Source organism: Olea europaea, unplaced genomic scaffold (assembly GCF_002742605.1).
Source record: "Olea europaea var. sylvestris unplaced genomic scaffold, O_europaea_v1 scaffold713, whole genome shotgun sequence".
Taxonomy (NCBI): Eukaryota; Viridiplantae; Streptophyta; class Magnoliopsida; order Lamiales; family Oleaceae; genus Olea; species Olea europaea.
The window spans coordinates 80,623-96,209 of NW_019265529.1; the positions used below are offsets into that span (position 1 = coordinate 80,623).

Genomic DNA, 15,587 nt, shown 5'->3' on the forward strand with positions numbered 1-15,587 from the left:
AAGTCAACAAAGGCAGTTGAACTTGTGGGATAATGGTCCAAATTTTCATTTTTTTGTTCCAAAAATTTGGTTCAAATAGGGGCTTAGTTTGTTTTAGATTTATTGATAGTAAGATATAAATATTTATTGAATTTAGTGATTTAATGACATAAAAGTCGGCAGAAAAAAATTTATGACGAAACCGGCAACCGTTAAGTTTAGGTTTGAGTTTTTTTTCAAACCGTTCAAAATAATTTGGTTTAGGTTTGAATTTTTCTCAAACCGGTTTAAATGATTTGGTTTGAAAATCTATCAAAAACCTATAAAATCGAACCGCTTGCACCCCTAGTTTACACCAATTTAGTTCACACCAATTTTTCTGAGGTCCAAGTAAATTGTTTCATTAGTGTATTATCTTAAAGTAGGCAAATGTAATTAATGAAAGTGAAAATTAAATAACCAAATTAGCATAGAAAAGTTCAGACGATCAGATAAAATTTCCCAATAAATTCAATGACTTAAAAATAAATAGTATTTTGTATTTCTCAAATTTGTAAATAAAACATTTATAAATGGGAGAATTTGTTAAAGAACCCAGTCAAACATTTTTACTGGTTAAATAATCTCATTTCAATGTTTTTTGAACAAAAGCCTTCAACTATTAAGTACAATAAACAAATAATGTCAAATATCATAAATATCCTTATTATTGGAAAAGATCCTAACACCTTTATCAATCCAATTAAATTTTCCAATTCAATTTTTGGTCCTTAAAATCACAATAACCTGGTTTCTTCTCTTTAATTATTCTTGCTATTCTAAAATCCTATTCTTCATTATATTCTTCACCTATTTGAATATCTTATGAACATTTATCATCTATATTGGAAAATCTCATTTAGATTTGAAGAAAGATAATTTTAGAAATCCTATATAAATTGTACATTTATTATTGAATATAGCATTGAATAATATTTAAGTTGGTGTGTTTTTATACTTAATATGTTTTTTTTTTTTGGATGGTAATGACACTCCAACTATTATCCGAAATGTAAAACGTCACTCCAGTCATTTTTCACTGCATAAAACGGCACTACAGTCGTTATTTACTGTGATTTGATTTTTTTCAACGAAACAATCTCTAATAATGGACTACTGACGTAAGTAACACAGAAAAATTGACCATGTCACAAAAAAATATTGAAATGATATAACTTTTATATTATCGAGATTGTGAAATCACAAGTTGTCTTACTCATGTGTGTCGATTATATTAATAAGCAATCAACTTTTGTACATCTTATGCATATATAACAACATAAACAAGTACAACTTATTATTTTTTAAGGACACGTATGGATCATGACTGCTTACAGTTGTGTTTATACATGTAACAGTACATATGTCGTTTTCATGTCCAGTAACGATACTTATACCGTTCAGAAATTTTTACCTATATTTAATCTTTTTTGATTAAATAATCTCTAATAACTTACTCCACAATGTATGTAATATAAAAATGTTGACAATATCATAAAGAACAGTTGAAAAGACATAGCTTTTATATTATCGAAAAGGTGAAAGCACAAGTCATTCTACATATATGCGTCGATTAAATTAATAAACATATTACTTAACCTTTGTACATTTCATTCGCATATTGCAATGTAAATAAGTTTCACTTATTATTTATTGAGACACGAATGGGGCATGATTGGTTGTGTTTGTGTTTACAAATAGAACGATAAAAAGATTGTTTTCTTCTCAATAAAGGCACTTATGTTATTCAGTTGAATTCTCCAATATTTTGATTTATTTTCAAGGCAAAGACATCAAGCATTGGACCCTCTAACGTAAATAAAATGAAAAGGTTATTCACATGATAAAGAACGATTAAAATGACATAGATAATGTGATATCGAGTTGGTGAAAGCATAAGTTATTCTACTGGTTAATTAAAATATAAATAATAAGTATATCTCTCGACTTTTATAAATTTCATGTTCATCTTACAACCTAAATGAGTTCAACTTATTGGTTCTCGGAGTTGTGAACAGGTTGTGGCTACGTATACTCGTATTTATAGACAGAACGACACAAGTGTCGTTTAACAACTTTTGTGTCGTTCGGTTGATTTATCAAATATTTTGCTTCTTTTTCAACACAGCGACCTCAAACATGGATCCCCTAACTTAAGAAAGTTAGAAAGATTGATCAAGTAACAAAGAACGATTGAATTGACATAAATTATACGACATTGAGTCGGTGAAATCACAAGTTATTGTATGATTCGTTAGAAAATATAATCAATGAGCACATCTTTCAACTTTTTGTAAATAGAATGTTCATATTTCAATTGAAATGAGTTCAACTTATTGATTCTCGGGGTATGGATGCTCCGTGGCTACGTATACTTGTATTTATAGACAGAATGACAGAAGTGTCATTTAATAGCTATTGTGCCGTTATGTTGATTTTTCAAATGTTTTGTTTCTTTTCCAATGTAGCAACCTCAAACATTAGATCTCTTAAGTTAAGAAAGTTAGAAAAGTTAATCATGAGACAAAGAACGGTTGAATTGACATAGATTATACGACATTGAGTTGGTAAAATTACAAGTTATTGTATTGATTTGTTAAAAAATATAATCAATGAGCACATATCTCAACTATTGTAAACGAAATGTTCATATTACAATTGAAATGAGTTCAACTTATTGATTTTCGAGAAAAGGATGGATCGTGGCTACGTATACTCGTGTTTATAGACAGAACGACACAAATGTCATTTAATAGCCCTTGTGTTATTCTGTTGATTTCTCAAATATTTTTCTTCTTTTCCAATGCAGCGACCTCAAACATGGATCCACTAACTTAAGAATATTAGAAAGATTGATCACGTAATAAAGAACGGTTGAATTGACATAAGTTATACAATATCGAGTTGGTGAAATCATAAGTCATTGTATTGATTCGTAAAAAATATAATTAATGAGCACATCTCTCCATTTTTGTAAACGGCAAATCCATCTTGCAGCTGAAATGAGTTTTGGGATTATCTATACTCATGTTTATAGATAGAATGACACAAGTGTTGTTTTCTCTACACTAACAGCACAAGTGCCGTTTTCTTAGAGAAATTAATTTCGATAGCGGCACTTGTGTCGTTCTTTTAGAACTTTTCATCTCAGTAACAACAGAAGTGTCGTTTTTAATGACCTTTTCATCCTCTAAGTGGCACTTGTTTCATTCTCTAAGAATGTTTCATTTCAATAACAGCACAAGTGTCGTTCTCAATGACCTTTCATCCTCAAGCATTGGATCTGTAAAGTACGAGAGAAAAATAAATCACGTGACAAAGAACAATTGAAATGATGTAATTTATTTGATATAAATTTGTTGAAATTACAAGTGATTCTATTATTTTCAACAAAATAAAAGTAATGAGCATATCTCTTAAAATTTTTAAATGTCATGTCCACCTTGCAACTTAATTGAATTCAACTTATTATTTCTTGAGTCAAGGACGATCGTGGCTACTTAAACTCGTAATTATAGATAGAATGGCAAAAGTGCCGTTTTATTATCAATAATAGCACTCAAGCTGTTCTATTGTTTTCTCTTTTATTTTCGTTTGTTTTCAAAGCTACTACTTTTAGAATTGAACACCTTAAGTTGTGTTGTTTTCACAGTAATAATAGAAGTTTATATTTTGATAACGTCACTTGTATCGTTCTCTTAGAACTTTTAATTCCAGTAACGACGCTAATAACATTTTCAGAGACTTTTCTTCTCAACAATAACACAAGTGCCATTTTCATAGACAAATATATTTACAAGCATAATGATAGCTGTTATGTTCTTATAGACTTTATCATCTTAGTAGCGCACAAGTGTCGTTCTCATGGACAAGTAAATTTACAATCATAACGGCAGTTGTGCCATTTGATTTTATTCTAGCACAATGATTTCTCAACTCATATTTATAGATAGAATATGAAATTGTCGTTTTCATTTCAGTAATGACTATTGTGTCGTTCTATTGATTTCTCCTATATTTTGGTTTTATTCTAGCACAACGATTTCAAACGTTGGACTCCCTAATGAAGTATAAACATTTTAATGTCAGTAACATAAGTTAGGGAGTTCATTATTAAATATTGTTTTGTTGAAAAAATCGGATATAAGTGAAACTTTTGGAACGACACAAGTGTCGTTACTGGACATGAAAACAGCACTTGTGCTATTACGTGCATAAATACGAGTATAAGTACTTATGGTCCGTTTGTTCCCTAAAAATAATAAATGAAACTTATTTATATTATAATATGTACATGACACGTACAAAAGTTGATAGATATGTTCATTAACTTAATCGACACATATGAGTGTGATGATTTGTGCTTTTACTATCTTAATAATATAAAATATATCATTTCAATCGTTTTTTGTGACTAGTCAATCTTTTTGTATTATATATGTTAGCGAATCCATTATTAGATGTCATTTTATTGAAAAAATCAAATTACAGCAGACAATGATTGTAGTGTAGTTTTACTTTATAGATAATGGCTGGAGTAGTGTTCTGTGTTTCGAATAGCAGTTGGAGTGCTATTACATCTAATGGTTGCATATAATACAAAAAGCACACTAAATACGAAAATAATATCAACTAAATATTGTTTAATTATAAAAAATAAAACATAGATGCGATTTCTAAGAGCATCTTTCTTCTCTCAAAAGATACCCAAAATAAGTAAAGAATATAACAAATAACATAATATTAGGATAGCAAGAATGGTGATTGAAGAGAAAAAAAATAGATGATTGTAATTTTGAGGACAAAAAATTGAAGAAGATGAAAATGGGAAGAAGAAGACGTTATTATAAAAAAATTAAGGTTTTAAGGTAAATTTATAGGAGAAATGATAGGATGAAATGAGAAAAACTAAAAGAGAATTTTATCATTTTGCTAACTAAAATATTTTGCATTTTTCTATTTGTTTTTATTATTGGTCAAATGCATTTAACCAAATACATTGTTAAGTTAGGCTATTGAGCCAAATTTCCCTTTATAAACGCGAGCCAAATGTGGACTAAATAAACATTTAAATTTGGGAAGAAATCACAATTCAGGTTACAAGTTTCATTAATGTAAAAATCAGGTTTTAGCTAATTAATTAAAAATATTTATTAAATAATGATAATAAACTCACAGTTATACGATTAATGGTTACAGATTTACAATTATAGGTCACATATCATCAAATTAATTGATCACGAATTTTTTCGAGGTCATGAATCAAAATTTTGATAGGTCATAGATTATTTCAAAATCAAGAATCAAAAAATTACGTCACAAATGATCACAAATCCAAAAAATTACAGGTCATAGGTCACATGTTTTCAAATTTGATTGTTACAGATTATTTGTTTAGTTACAAAATGATTGAATTTCAAGGTCACAAATTGATGGTCAGTCACAGGGAACCAAATAGTTGGTCACATGCACCAAATACCCGACTTTGGTGGTCACTGTCAACACTTCGCGACCACCCCTCTCCACTGCTTCCAACAGTTGCACATCAGCCAACACTATAGTCGCCACCACATCTTGACAAAAACAAACCAACACACTACCAAAATCGCCACCTCGACGGCACCAACTAAACAACGTATGTAATTGGTCACAACCACTATCGACACTTTTGAAACCACGCACCAGCTTATCATTATTGTAGCAACATCGCCACTAGCACCTGCACCACCAACAATTCAACCACGGCATCGACACTACCACCAGCCCTTCATCTCTAACACACCACAACCACAATCCCCACCCAAAAAATCCTCAAAGCCGCGACTACCGTAACCAGCAAAAACACCGCCACCTCTACCATCTACGTCGCCGCCAACAACAGAGACATCACCACTCCATAATCCACCACCCATGACTCAACAAAAAACCCCACACCTTCCATGTTAAATCTACCTCCATCCACGCCATCACTGTCACCATATCCACGCAAAAGACAAGCAAATGCAATGGCGCCGACGAGACCACGAATTATCACGATCTGTGATGGGCGAAACCATGGGTCTACAGGCAGAGGCGTCGACACTGGGGTTGAGCGAAGGGCCAGTTGCGCCTCTGATGCCGTGCCTTGGAAGCGCCGATTGCTCCTCTAATGCATCGACGCTGGTTGCGCTAAGCACTGATTGCACCTCTGCGTCGCCAAATTTAGTGTGGTTTCGAACTACCGGGGAAGAGAGATAGACGAGGAGAGAGATGTTGGGTGGGGGGGGAGAGAGAGAGTTGGGCAAATTAATGAAATAGGTTTTATCTTTTTGAGACCTGATTTATACACAATGAAACTTCATCCCGAAATCTAATCTTTAAACACTTGGAATTTTGGAATTTTCCCTTTAAATTTTGAAGTACGAATTATATTAGTGGGCCGAGTACGAGACTTTTAACCAGATCTTTAATCAATTCAGACCCAATGCACAGCCCACAACAAAACCCACTATATAATACTGTGTCATAACCTTTCATTGCCACGGAACCAGGGTTTTCGAATCTGCCTCCTCTTCTTCCCTGGCGTCTATCTCCATAATGGTATTGTCTCTCCTTCTCTCGCTAAACACAGATTATGCTAGTAGTGTGTTTAATTTGATTTGACGATCTCTGGATTAGATTATATTGGATGAAGAGTCAACGCTTGCCATTTTTAAGTGTGTTGTTTTGCTCATTCTCGTGTTTGAACCTCATTAATTTCTGGGTTGTGGATAACAAAGTTTGGGATCTTTTTATTTTTTATTTTTTTGGTTTCGCGTTTGGGTATAATAGTTTGTATCCCCTTTTTTCCTCATGTAACTGAATTGTACTTTATGAGTTTCTTGATTCAGGCACTGGTGCACTTATAAGGAAACTTGTTCAAAATGACTGTATTTAGTTTGAGGGAAACAGCTACTTCGGAATGGGCATAACTTTTATATTATTTTCATTTTTTTTTTTTGAAAAATTGGAAAAAAAAAATAAAATTTTAAGCTTATACGAGTGACTTATTAAGCCCCTGGTCTTTAATGGTATATTTAGAGAGAGAGGGAGAATAATTTACCTCATTTTCTATCACCAGTTCACCACTAATGTACAGCTTTTAGTTTGAACTTAGCAAAAGAGAAACAAATCAAGATTGAAAAATAAATGGAGCCCCATTTATGGGGTTTGGATTTTTAATGAGACTAAGATGTCTCATCTATAGCTTAAATTTGGAAACTGAATTACCAATACCACAAGGTTATGTAGTCGTTTGCTCTTGCTCGTATATTTACTCCCTGCACATTTTCTTGTTTTGGTCATTGAACATTTGGAAATTTTAACTTTTGTACTTCATTTCTTTCTGATTCTGATTGAGTTAGGAACCAAACTGGGTTAGTGGAAATTTTCTCAGATTGCTAGTTTCAATTTAAAATCTTTTTCTTGCCATTAATACACGTCCCTGTCACATAATGTGTATCTGTGTTTTTGCACGTTGCAACTTTTAAAATATTTTATGCAAGTTCACCTACAAAGTTGTCCTGTCCATTGCCACCTTTTCTCACTATTTGAAACAAATCAGTTATCTGAACAAGCTAGTAAAGTTTTATTTTGTTTCACGTGTGGAAAAGACCATGTCTTTTATTGGTTCTTGTGCTTGTTGTCCTGTAATTGCATTTGTTCTGGTTTCCATCCGATCGCTTAGTTGTTCTAAATTAATGGAAACTTTTCGGGGATTTTGCCTCTTATTTTACTTACCCCTTTGTTTATTTATTTATTTTTATGATGCTCAGCCGAAGCAAATTCATGAGATTAAGGATTTCCTTCTCACTGCCAGAAGGAAGGACGCACGCTCTGTAAAGATCAAGAAGAGCAAGGATGTGGTGAAGTTCAAGGTTCGGTGCTCAAAGTACCTCTACACCCTTTGCGTCTTTGATCCTGAGAAGGCTGACAAGTTGAAGCAATCCCTTCCCCCAGGTTATTTGATTTATGAACTTAACCTCTCTTGGAAGTTTGATGCTTAGCTCTTGATTGAGCCCCATTATCCAAAAACTGAATTTATTTTTATTTTTTTCTGAACTTATTTTTCAACCACAAATTTTACCAATAAAAGAATTTGCACGTGAACCTAATTTTTTTTCTTTTTAACCACACATTCTCCTTTCTGTATTTTTAATGTATTTGATTATCGTGAAGTGTTTTTTTTAACCCCTGTAATTTTGACACTTTTTTTTAGGTTTGAGTGTGCAAGACTTGTGAACTGGAATGTGCCATTTGAAGAGCGGTATTGGAGTAATATTTTCGAAGTCCTTTTTTTTTTTTTTTTTTTTTTTTTTTTTTTTTTTTAAATATGGTTGTTTAGTTTACCACCTCATTCTCCCCCGGGTATGAGGAGATGGTTTGATTTTGTGGATTGATTATTAGTTGGGAATGAAGTCATGAACTTTAGAATCTGCCTTTCTAGATGATACTCTGTTTGTGCAGCTATAGTGAGGGCTAATTTCTTTTTATGCCCCTGTTTGACAACCTTTAATAATTTAAGTTGTTGGCTATATTATCATTCTCAACTGTACATTTACACAATAAAATATTTTACATGCAAATCAATGAAGTTTCCTTATTTTTTAAAGACATTCACCAAAAATACTATTCAAAACTTTTTAATTTTTCAAATAATGGGTGTTAAACAGGGCCTAAATAAATCTTTAATCTGACTAATTTGATTCTTCATTGATTTTCCTCTTGTAAGGTGAAATTTGACGCTTGTAAATGATGTATCACGATATATCGTCTGTTAAATAATGGGATGTTAACTTGATTTTAATTTATGTCTGCAACTTTTTATTAATATCGTACCAGCGCATTTGAAATGTCCTTTAGCCCACGTTTGGCCCTCATTTTGTAGAATTAAAAATGGGTGGAATTGTATTTTTTTGAAAAAAAGTGGTTGAGAAATTTTTTTTATTTATTTATTTACATGTAATATTATTTTATGTAAGATTCCGTGGTTAAAAATAGAAGAGAGAAAAATGTAATGAAATGTAATAGAAATTAATGGAAGCAAAACGAGGCTTAGTATTTTGTGGGACTAAGACAACGACCTGCAAATCCCACTTTCGAGGTCCATTTCCTTTTGTTTTGCCGTCAATTTAATTTTCAGAATTGCTAAAAGTGTACACTTAGTTTGACATTTGATGTGCTGTGAAAAAAAGGATTGAAAGGAAAATTGTTTATTTTTTAATTGTTCAATGGTTTATTACGTGGTAAAGGGTAAATGATGATGTAAAAGAATATGTAAAGGTAGCATTTACATGTATATTAAGGTAGGTTTGATTGGATGTGGAATTTCATGGAAAATGTAATTGGAATTTCACTTTCTAATTTAATGGTGTGTGATAGCATTTTAATGGTCTAGAATTGCATTTCCATGTTTTGTGCCACATCAGCCCAATTCCACCAAATGAAGAAATTGCAATTCTCAAAATAATTCCACCAAATGACGGAATTGCAATTCTCACCCTGGTGAGAATTGCAATTCTAGACTACTGTAGCGTTTTTTTTTCTTTGGCAGTGAAGACAAATTCTAAGAATTATTGTAAAAAAATATTTTTCTTTAATTGACAATTTTCATATAAAACAAAGCCAAACGAACATAAAAAGATAGATGATTTTTTTGAAATTTTTGTTTTTTTTTTGTTTTGGCAATGGAAACGAATTTCATCCCCAATACTAGTAAATTCTATCCCTTTAATTGACAATTTTCATGTAAAATAATGTCAAACGGACATCAAAAAACACTTTAATTTAAACATTTTTCACGTGGAAAATTATACCAATCAAACACAATAATTTACAATTCTCAAGAAAACAATTTTCCATCAATTCAAATCTTTAAAATTCATTTTCTTTCCACTCAAATTCCACCTTTGCAATTAAATGGACCCTAAGAGTTACATAGTGTCATATGACATTTTACAATTTGTCGATTTAAAACACAATTAATGTTTTAATTCAATTTTTTTCCACCACATCATATTATGTTACAATTTTGATGTGCAAGTAATAAAACTCTTAATTTTTTCCCACGTTTTGTTACAATGTTTCACTCTCATTTAGAAGTGACGCGCCTTGCTTGCTTTTTTACAAACATTTCTTGTTATTCTTTTCAAATTTGAGGCTGGTTCGGATTCTTCAGTAAGCCATATTATAAACAAATTCTGTCAATCCTACTTGCTACTTGTCATTCCTAATTATTACTACTCTCTCGTGCGTCATCGAGAAATTAACTGAGATCCAAATGGGGCATAATCTTCTGACTTGTGCAATCCATACAAACAATAATGCAAGATCAAAATAGCGCCTGCGCATGAATGACACATGCAATTCTAGAAAGTGTCCATCATTCCGAAACAATTTCAACCGTAGCCCCCTTTTTTCATGAACTTCGCTATTTGTACATCCGGGGTATAGCGCCTGTGCATGAATGACATATGCAATTCTTGAAAGTGTCCATCATTCCGAAACAATTTCAACCGTAGCCCCCTTTTTTCATGGACTTCGCTATTTGTACATCCGGGGTTGACACTCCGGATGACACTCCCCTCACAAGAGGGGGATCCGCAATTATTTTATTGTGCGTGGGCCCTCCTCTCTTGTCAGGGGAGTGTCATCCGAGGTGTCAATCTTGAATGTGCAAATAGTTTTATTGTTTTTTTATATGTTATTTTTTTATTCGGATAAATAAATTATATTGATAAAGAATTGAGTATAACTATCATGGGCATTTTCGGGATCACAAAATAAACATTAAAATTGGACTAATGACCCAAAGCAAGAAAAAAAAGAAAAAAAAAACAAAAACTCATGCAAATCAACAATTACAAAAGATAGAAAGATCTAAGCAAGCAATCTTTATGATGATATAAAAAGGAGAGCCACCCTCTTTTTATCCTTCTTCTCGGTTGATTCTTTTGCCAAATCGGGTAATATAATAGTGAAACTTGAATGGCAAATCAAAACTTGCGGAAATCCTTACAGGTAGAATGCAAAATACAAGTTGCAGTGGCTCAGGCTGGATATAGCTGGAAAAATTTGTTGAAAAATTCAAAATTCAAGTAAGGATGAATTTGAATATTTCCAGAACTTCGCCGAAAATTGAATTTTCTGTGACAGCCTGATTATTCCAAAACGGTTTAGGTTAGTGAAATTTTAAAAAAATGGGGAGCAGAGGGGAGACAATTTGAATTCTTTGCCCAAAATGGAAAATCCAAGCACCAAGAACACACTGAAATCTGCATGAAACATATACGCAGTTGCCTGAATTCGAGTTTTGCCAAGCATGGAATGCAAAATTCGAACCAATCATAAGAACAAATGAAGATATGTGACTTGAAATCTATAACTCCGGTTGGTAGAAAACGAGCTGTCACCAAGGATTTTCAACCACAAAGTTCTTCAAACATGTAAATCTTTAAATACAATGAACTGAACTTGCCCATTGCCCAACCGTCGACCATTTCCTCTTCCCCATTGAGGGAAAAATTCATTATAAAACTAAGAACAAAATGTTTCAAATTTCAAAAATCAGATTTTTATTAAAATTTATTTATGATTTAATGAATTTAATTAATTAAATATTTTAAGGTCACAAATATATATATATATATATATAATTTGATCATAAATTAACGATTTAATTAGTCACATATTATTTTTCTATCACAAATCAAAATTTTTATATATCACATATTATTTTATAATCACAATTCAAAAATTTTATAGGTTAGAATATGTTCATTGGTCACAAATAAAAAAATTACGAGTTATAATTTATTTATCGATTACAAATCATAAATATTATAAGTTATAACTTATTATACAGTCATATATTATTAAACTATCGATCATAAATTAACAATTTTTTAGGTCACACACTATTTCTTAGTCATAATTTATCTTTTTCATTGGTCATATATTGTTTATTGATCACGAATTAATCAATTTAATGATCACAATCAACCAAATAATTTGTAACTATCACCAACACTTGTGATGACCATCTCACCATTGCCTCTAGCACCACCATCACCTGAACAAAAAATTGGTGGTTTCACCCTGCCACTACCACTTTTTCCACTACATCACCAACAGTCCCCCATCTCTACCACACCACACCACCATGACCAACCAAAAAATTCTCAAACCTACTATCATCGTCGCAGTCGCCACCATCACGATCACCACCAACACCAACACCGCCATTGCCACTAATCTACAAGACTACAACTTCAACCACTCTCATTGCCACCACCATCTCCATCACATCTGCCACCACCACTACCATAACTTGAACAAAAAATCATTGATTTAGCCCCCGCCACTACCACCTCTACCACCACACCACCAACAGTCTCCCATTTCTACCACCCCACAGATTTATCCCCCACTATTAACACCGTTACAGCGTACCACCATACGGTGTGTCGCAACAACTGTGAACAATACAGATTTGCAGAGATGAAGTTGTTGTAGTAGCGACACACCGTTCGATCTGCAGTGTAGAAGATAGGCTCGCAGATCGCTGTCAACGATGGTGGTCAGCCTCGCATAGCTTTGCTCCAACATTCGGTGGCGATATCGAGTTAGAAAGAAGGAGAGTAGAGAGAGAATGGGTTGAAAATGGGGAAGGAAATGGATATTAGGGTTTAGGGTATGGGTATATAATTAATTGAATTGTAAAATATTATTATTTAATATTAAAAATTATATTATCACCTGATTTTTGCATATATAAATTATATTTCTGATTTTTGAAATGCAATATTTAACGGTAGGCATCTATGTAATTTTCACAATTATTAATTTGTTATGTGGGTTTACGCATGTAATTAATTGTGTATAAAGGCTATCTTAAAGTTAAACTCAATATTAAAATGATTTAATAAAGAATTAAGTAATTGAGCTTAGAACACCTAAATAAAATGTGGATAGAATTATTTGTAGAGACAAAATCCTTTAGAATTGTACTTCATGTTGATCGAGATACATATGTAAATTATATATAGAGTTATAATCCCTAATTCATATGTAACTTCTCATTCTTTATGTTATCACATCAATACAAGAATACAAGAGAAAATATATTAAAGAAGATGATCAAAACCTTAAATCAAGATCAAGAGCTCAAGAACCAAAAGAGCCAATAATCAAGATTCAAGATCTGGAATCAATATCCAATATTAAAATAATCATTTCCAATGAATTAAGGTATTTTGCTAAGGATAGCAATGGCGCGGGTTCGAGTAAGGGAAACTTTCTTCGCCTCTACCCCGTTATCCGTTTAAGGCGGTGCTGGATAGGATGGGGCAGGATCCTTGCCTTGCTTAGTACCAGTTTATTTTTTTTAGTTTTTGATAATTCATTTTATTACCCCCATTCATTAAGAAAGACAATAATATAATTATTAAAATTTTTAATTAATTAATTTATTTTTAAGAGCTAAATTATTTAAATATATTCGGTAAACTGAGGTTTTTATTATTTATCATATTCCTAAGATAATTTTAATTGTCATCTTCTATTAGATTAGCGAAATTTCATGGAGTTTTTCGTTTAAAATATTGAATTCTTAAAAAAAGAAGTTAAATAGGGTAGGACCCTTGTCACCCATACCCACACAGGGTGAAATCCCTCGCATCGCCCCCACCCCGAATACCTTGTTAAGAGGCTAATTCCCATCCCCTTCGGGAAAAGCCCTGGGGGTATTTGGTTCGATGGATATTTTGCCATCTCTATATGTTCCACACTTTATAATTTTTTTGGTGATTTGACATATAGAATCTTAGCAATAAAGTAATTGGATTTTCAAGTTTTCGAGATTTAGAGTTCTGTCAAAATTCTAACAAGTGGTATCAGAGCCAACTCCATGTTAAACCATTAAGATTAAAGGAAGATTTTAGGGTTGAAATTTGCACTTCGGTTTTTCAAAATTTTGGGATGTGAATTTCAAGCCCTAAATTTCGAAATTTTTTCGAAAAATCAGGATCGTCGCAGCACCCTTTTTGGGTGTTGTGCCTTGGTAAAATCAGGCGCGATAGCGCTGGGGTGTTGGTTTCCCAACGTCGAAATGGTTATTTTTGCTTTGTCTGTCTTAGGCATTTCAAGTAATACATCAACTGCTCATTTCTCTTGGTTATTAGATTTAGGTGCTTCCAACGATATGACTCATGATCCTCTGTTGCTTAGTAATCTTAAACTATACATTGGACCCCTCCATATAAACATTGCTGATGGTGACACCCTACGTATCTTGGTCGTGGGTGATGTATCATCGATTTACCTAATATCTTAGTCTCTCCTCGTTTACCATCGATTTACCTGATGGTGCTGTCTTTACAACAGTTTTTTGCAACTATAACATTGTGGCGAATATTTGGATTTTCCTTTTCGTTGAGCTGCATAGGCGACATTGACCATCTCGGTATGAACAGTGTCTTCAGTGACCCCAGATTGTGAAGCGAGACACTGTTCCTCACGTAAGAGTTCCCCCAAGCAGACATCTAAATATTGTACAATGTTGCAATTGATTAATCCAGCTCGTGCACTCTCAAACTCAGGTTGTAGCTTCATAAAAAATTGATCACATTGGCTTTCAGAATGAACCTTTTGCAAAGTCGCTAAAGCATCCTTAGGAACCTTAGATTGCACCAGTTCAGAATAATCACACCATAAATTAAGAAAGTCCGAATAAAATTGTTTAATCGATAAATTTCCTTAATTTCCAATATCCATCTCCAATTGAAATTTTCTATCAGAATTATCTTGATAATAAATCCGACGAAGGTAATCTCACATCTCTTTAGCAATTGTGAACGAACGGAGATTATTAACCATATGTGATTCAATAGAAATCAATAGCCAAGAAATAATTCGAGCATCCTTGCTTTCCCATGAATTACGCTCCTTGGGATCTATAGGAACTGGAAACGACCCATCCACATGGTCCCATAATTCCTTACCCTTAACAAACATCCTGAATTGAAATTTCCTAGTCGAGTAATTTTTGCCATTAAAACGAACAATTGAGTTTTCTCTAGACATGATAACTTCAAGATTAACAACAATCAAATTAAAAAAAAAAAACAAAAAAACTGAGAATTTAAAGCCCCAACTCACAGCCCAACAGAATTATCCACTTCTTAAATGGAAAAGCCCAAAACAAATTCACAACGTCCAATCTTCGCGACAACACTGAACTCACGAAGTGAAATCATTGGCCACCAAGAACACAGAACATTGGTAGCAAGAACTGAAAATGTCAACAAGCCCACAATTTCTCATGCACCAAAATCGTTGGTAGCCCACAACCGAATTGTCAGACAGAACTCCCACCAGATTTCGATCGGAGATGTCGGACAGAAATAGAATTGGAATTCACAAGAAAATCGACAACCCCAAGATGAAGACACTTAACTGGTGGTAAACCAGATGCTACCGACAACAAGAACCAAACAAGGTGAGTACTTGAACCAAGAATAATTGTCGTCGGACCAAAAAATTGAGCCTCAATA

General features: G+C 32.9%; 1 protein-coding gene across 1 annotated transcript; it reads left to right on the plus strand.

Moving 5' to 3' along the window:
* Window positions 1–6,497: 6,497 nt before the first annotated feature.
* Window positions 6,498–8,578, plus strand: LOC111390757 (60S ribosomal protein L38-like). The gene is made up of 3 exons (XM_023015862.1): window positions 6,498–6,597; window positions 7,812–7,995; window positions 8,255–8,578. The coding sequence occupies exons 1-3, from the start codon at window positions 6,595–6,597 to the stop codon at window positions 8,275–8,277; spliced, it is 210 nt and encodes a 69-aa protein (XP_022871630.1). The 5' UTR covers window positions 6,498–6,594; the 3' UTR covers window positions 8,278–8,578.
* Window positions 8,579–15,587: the final 7,009 nt, after the last annotated feature.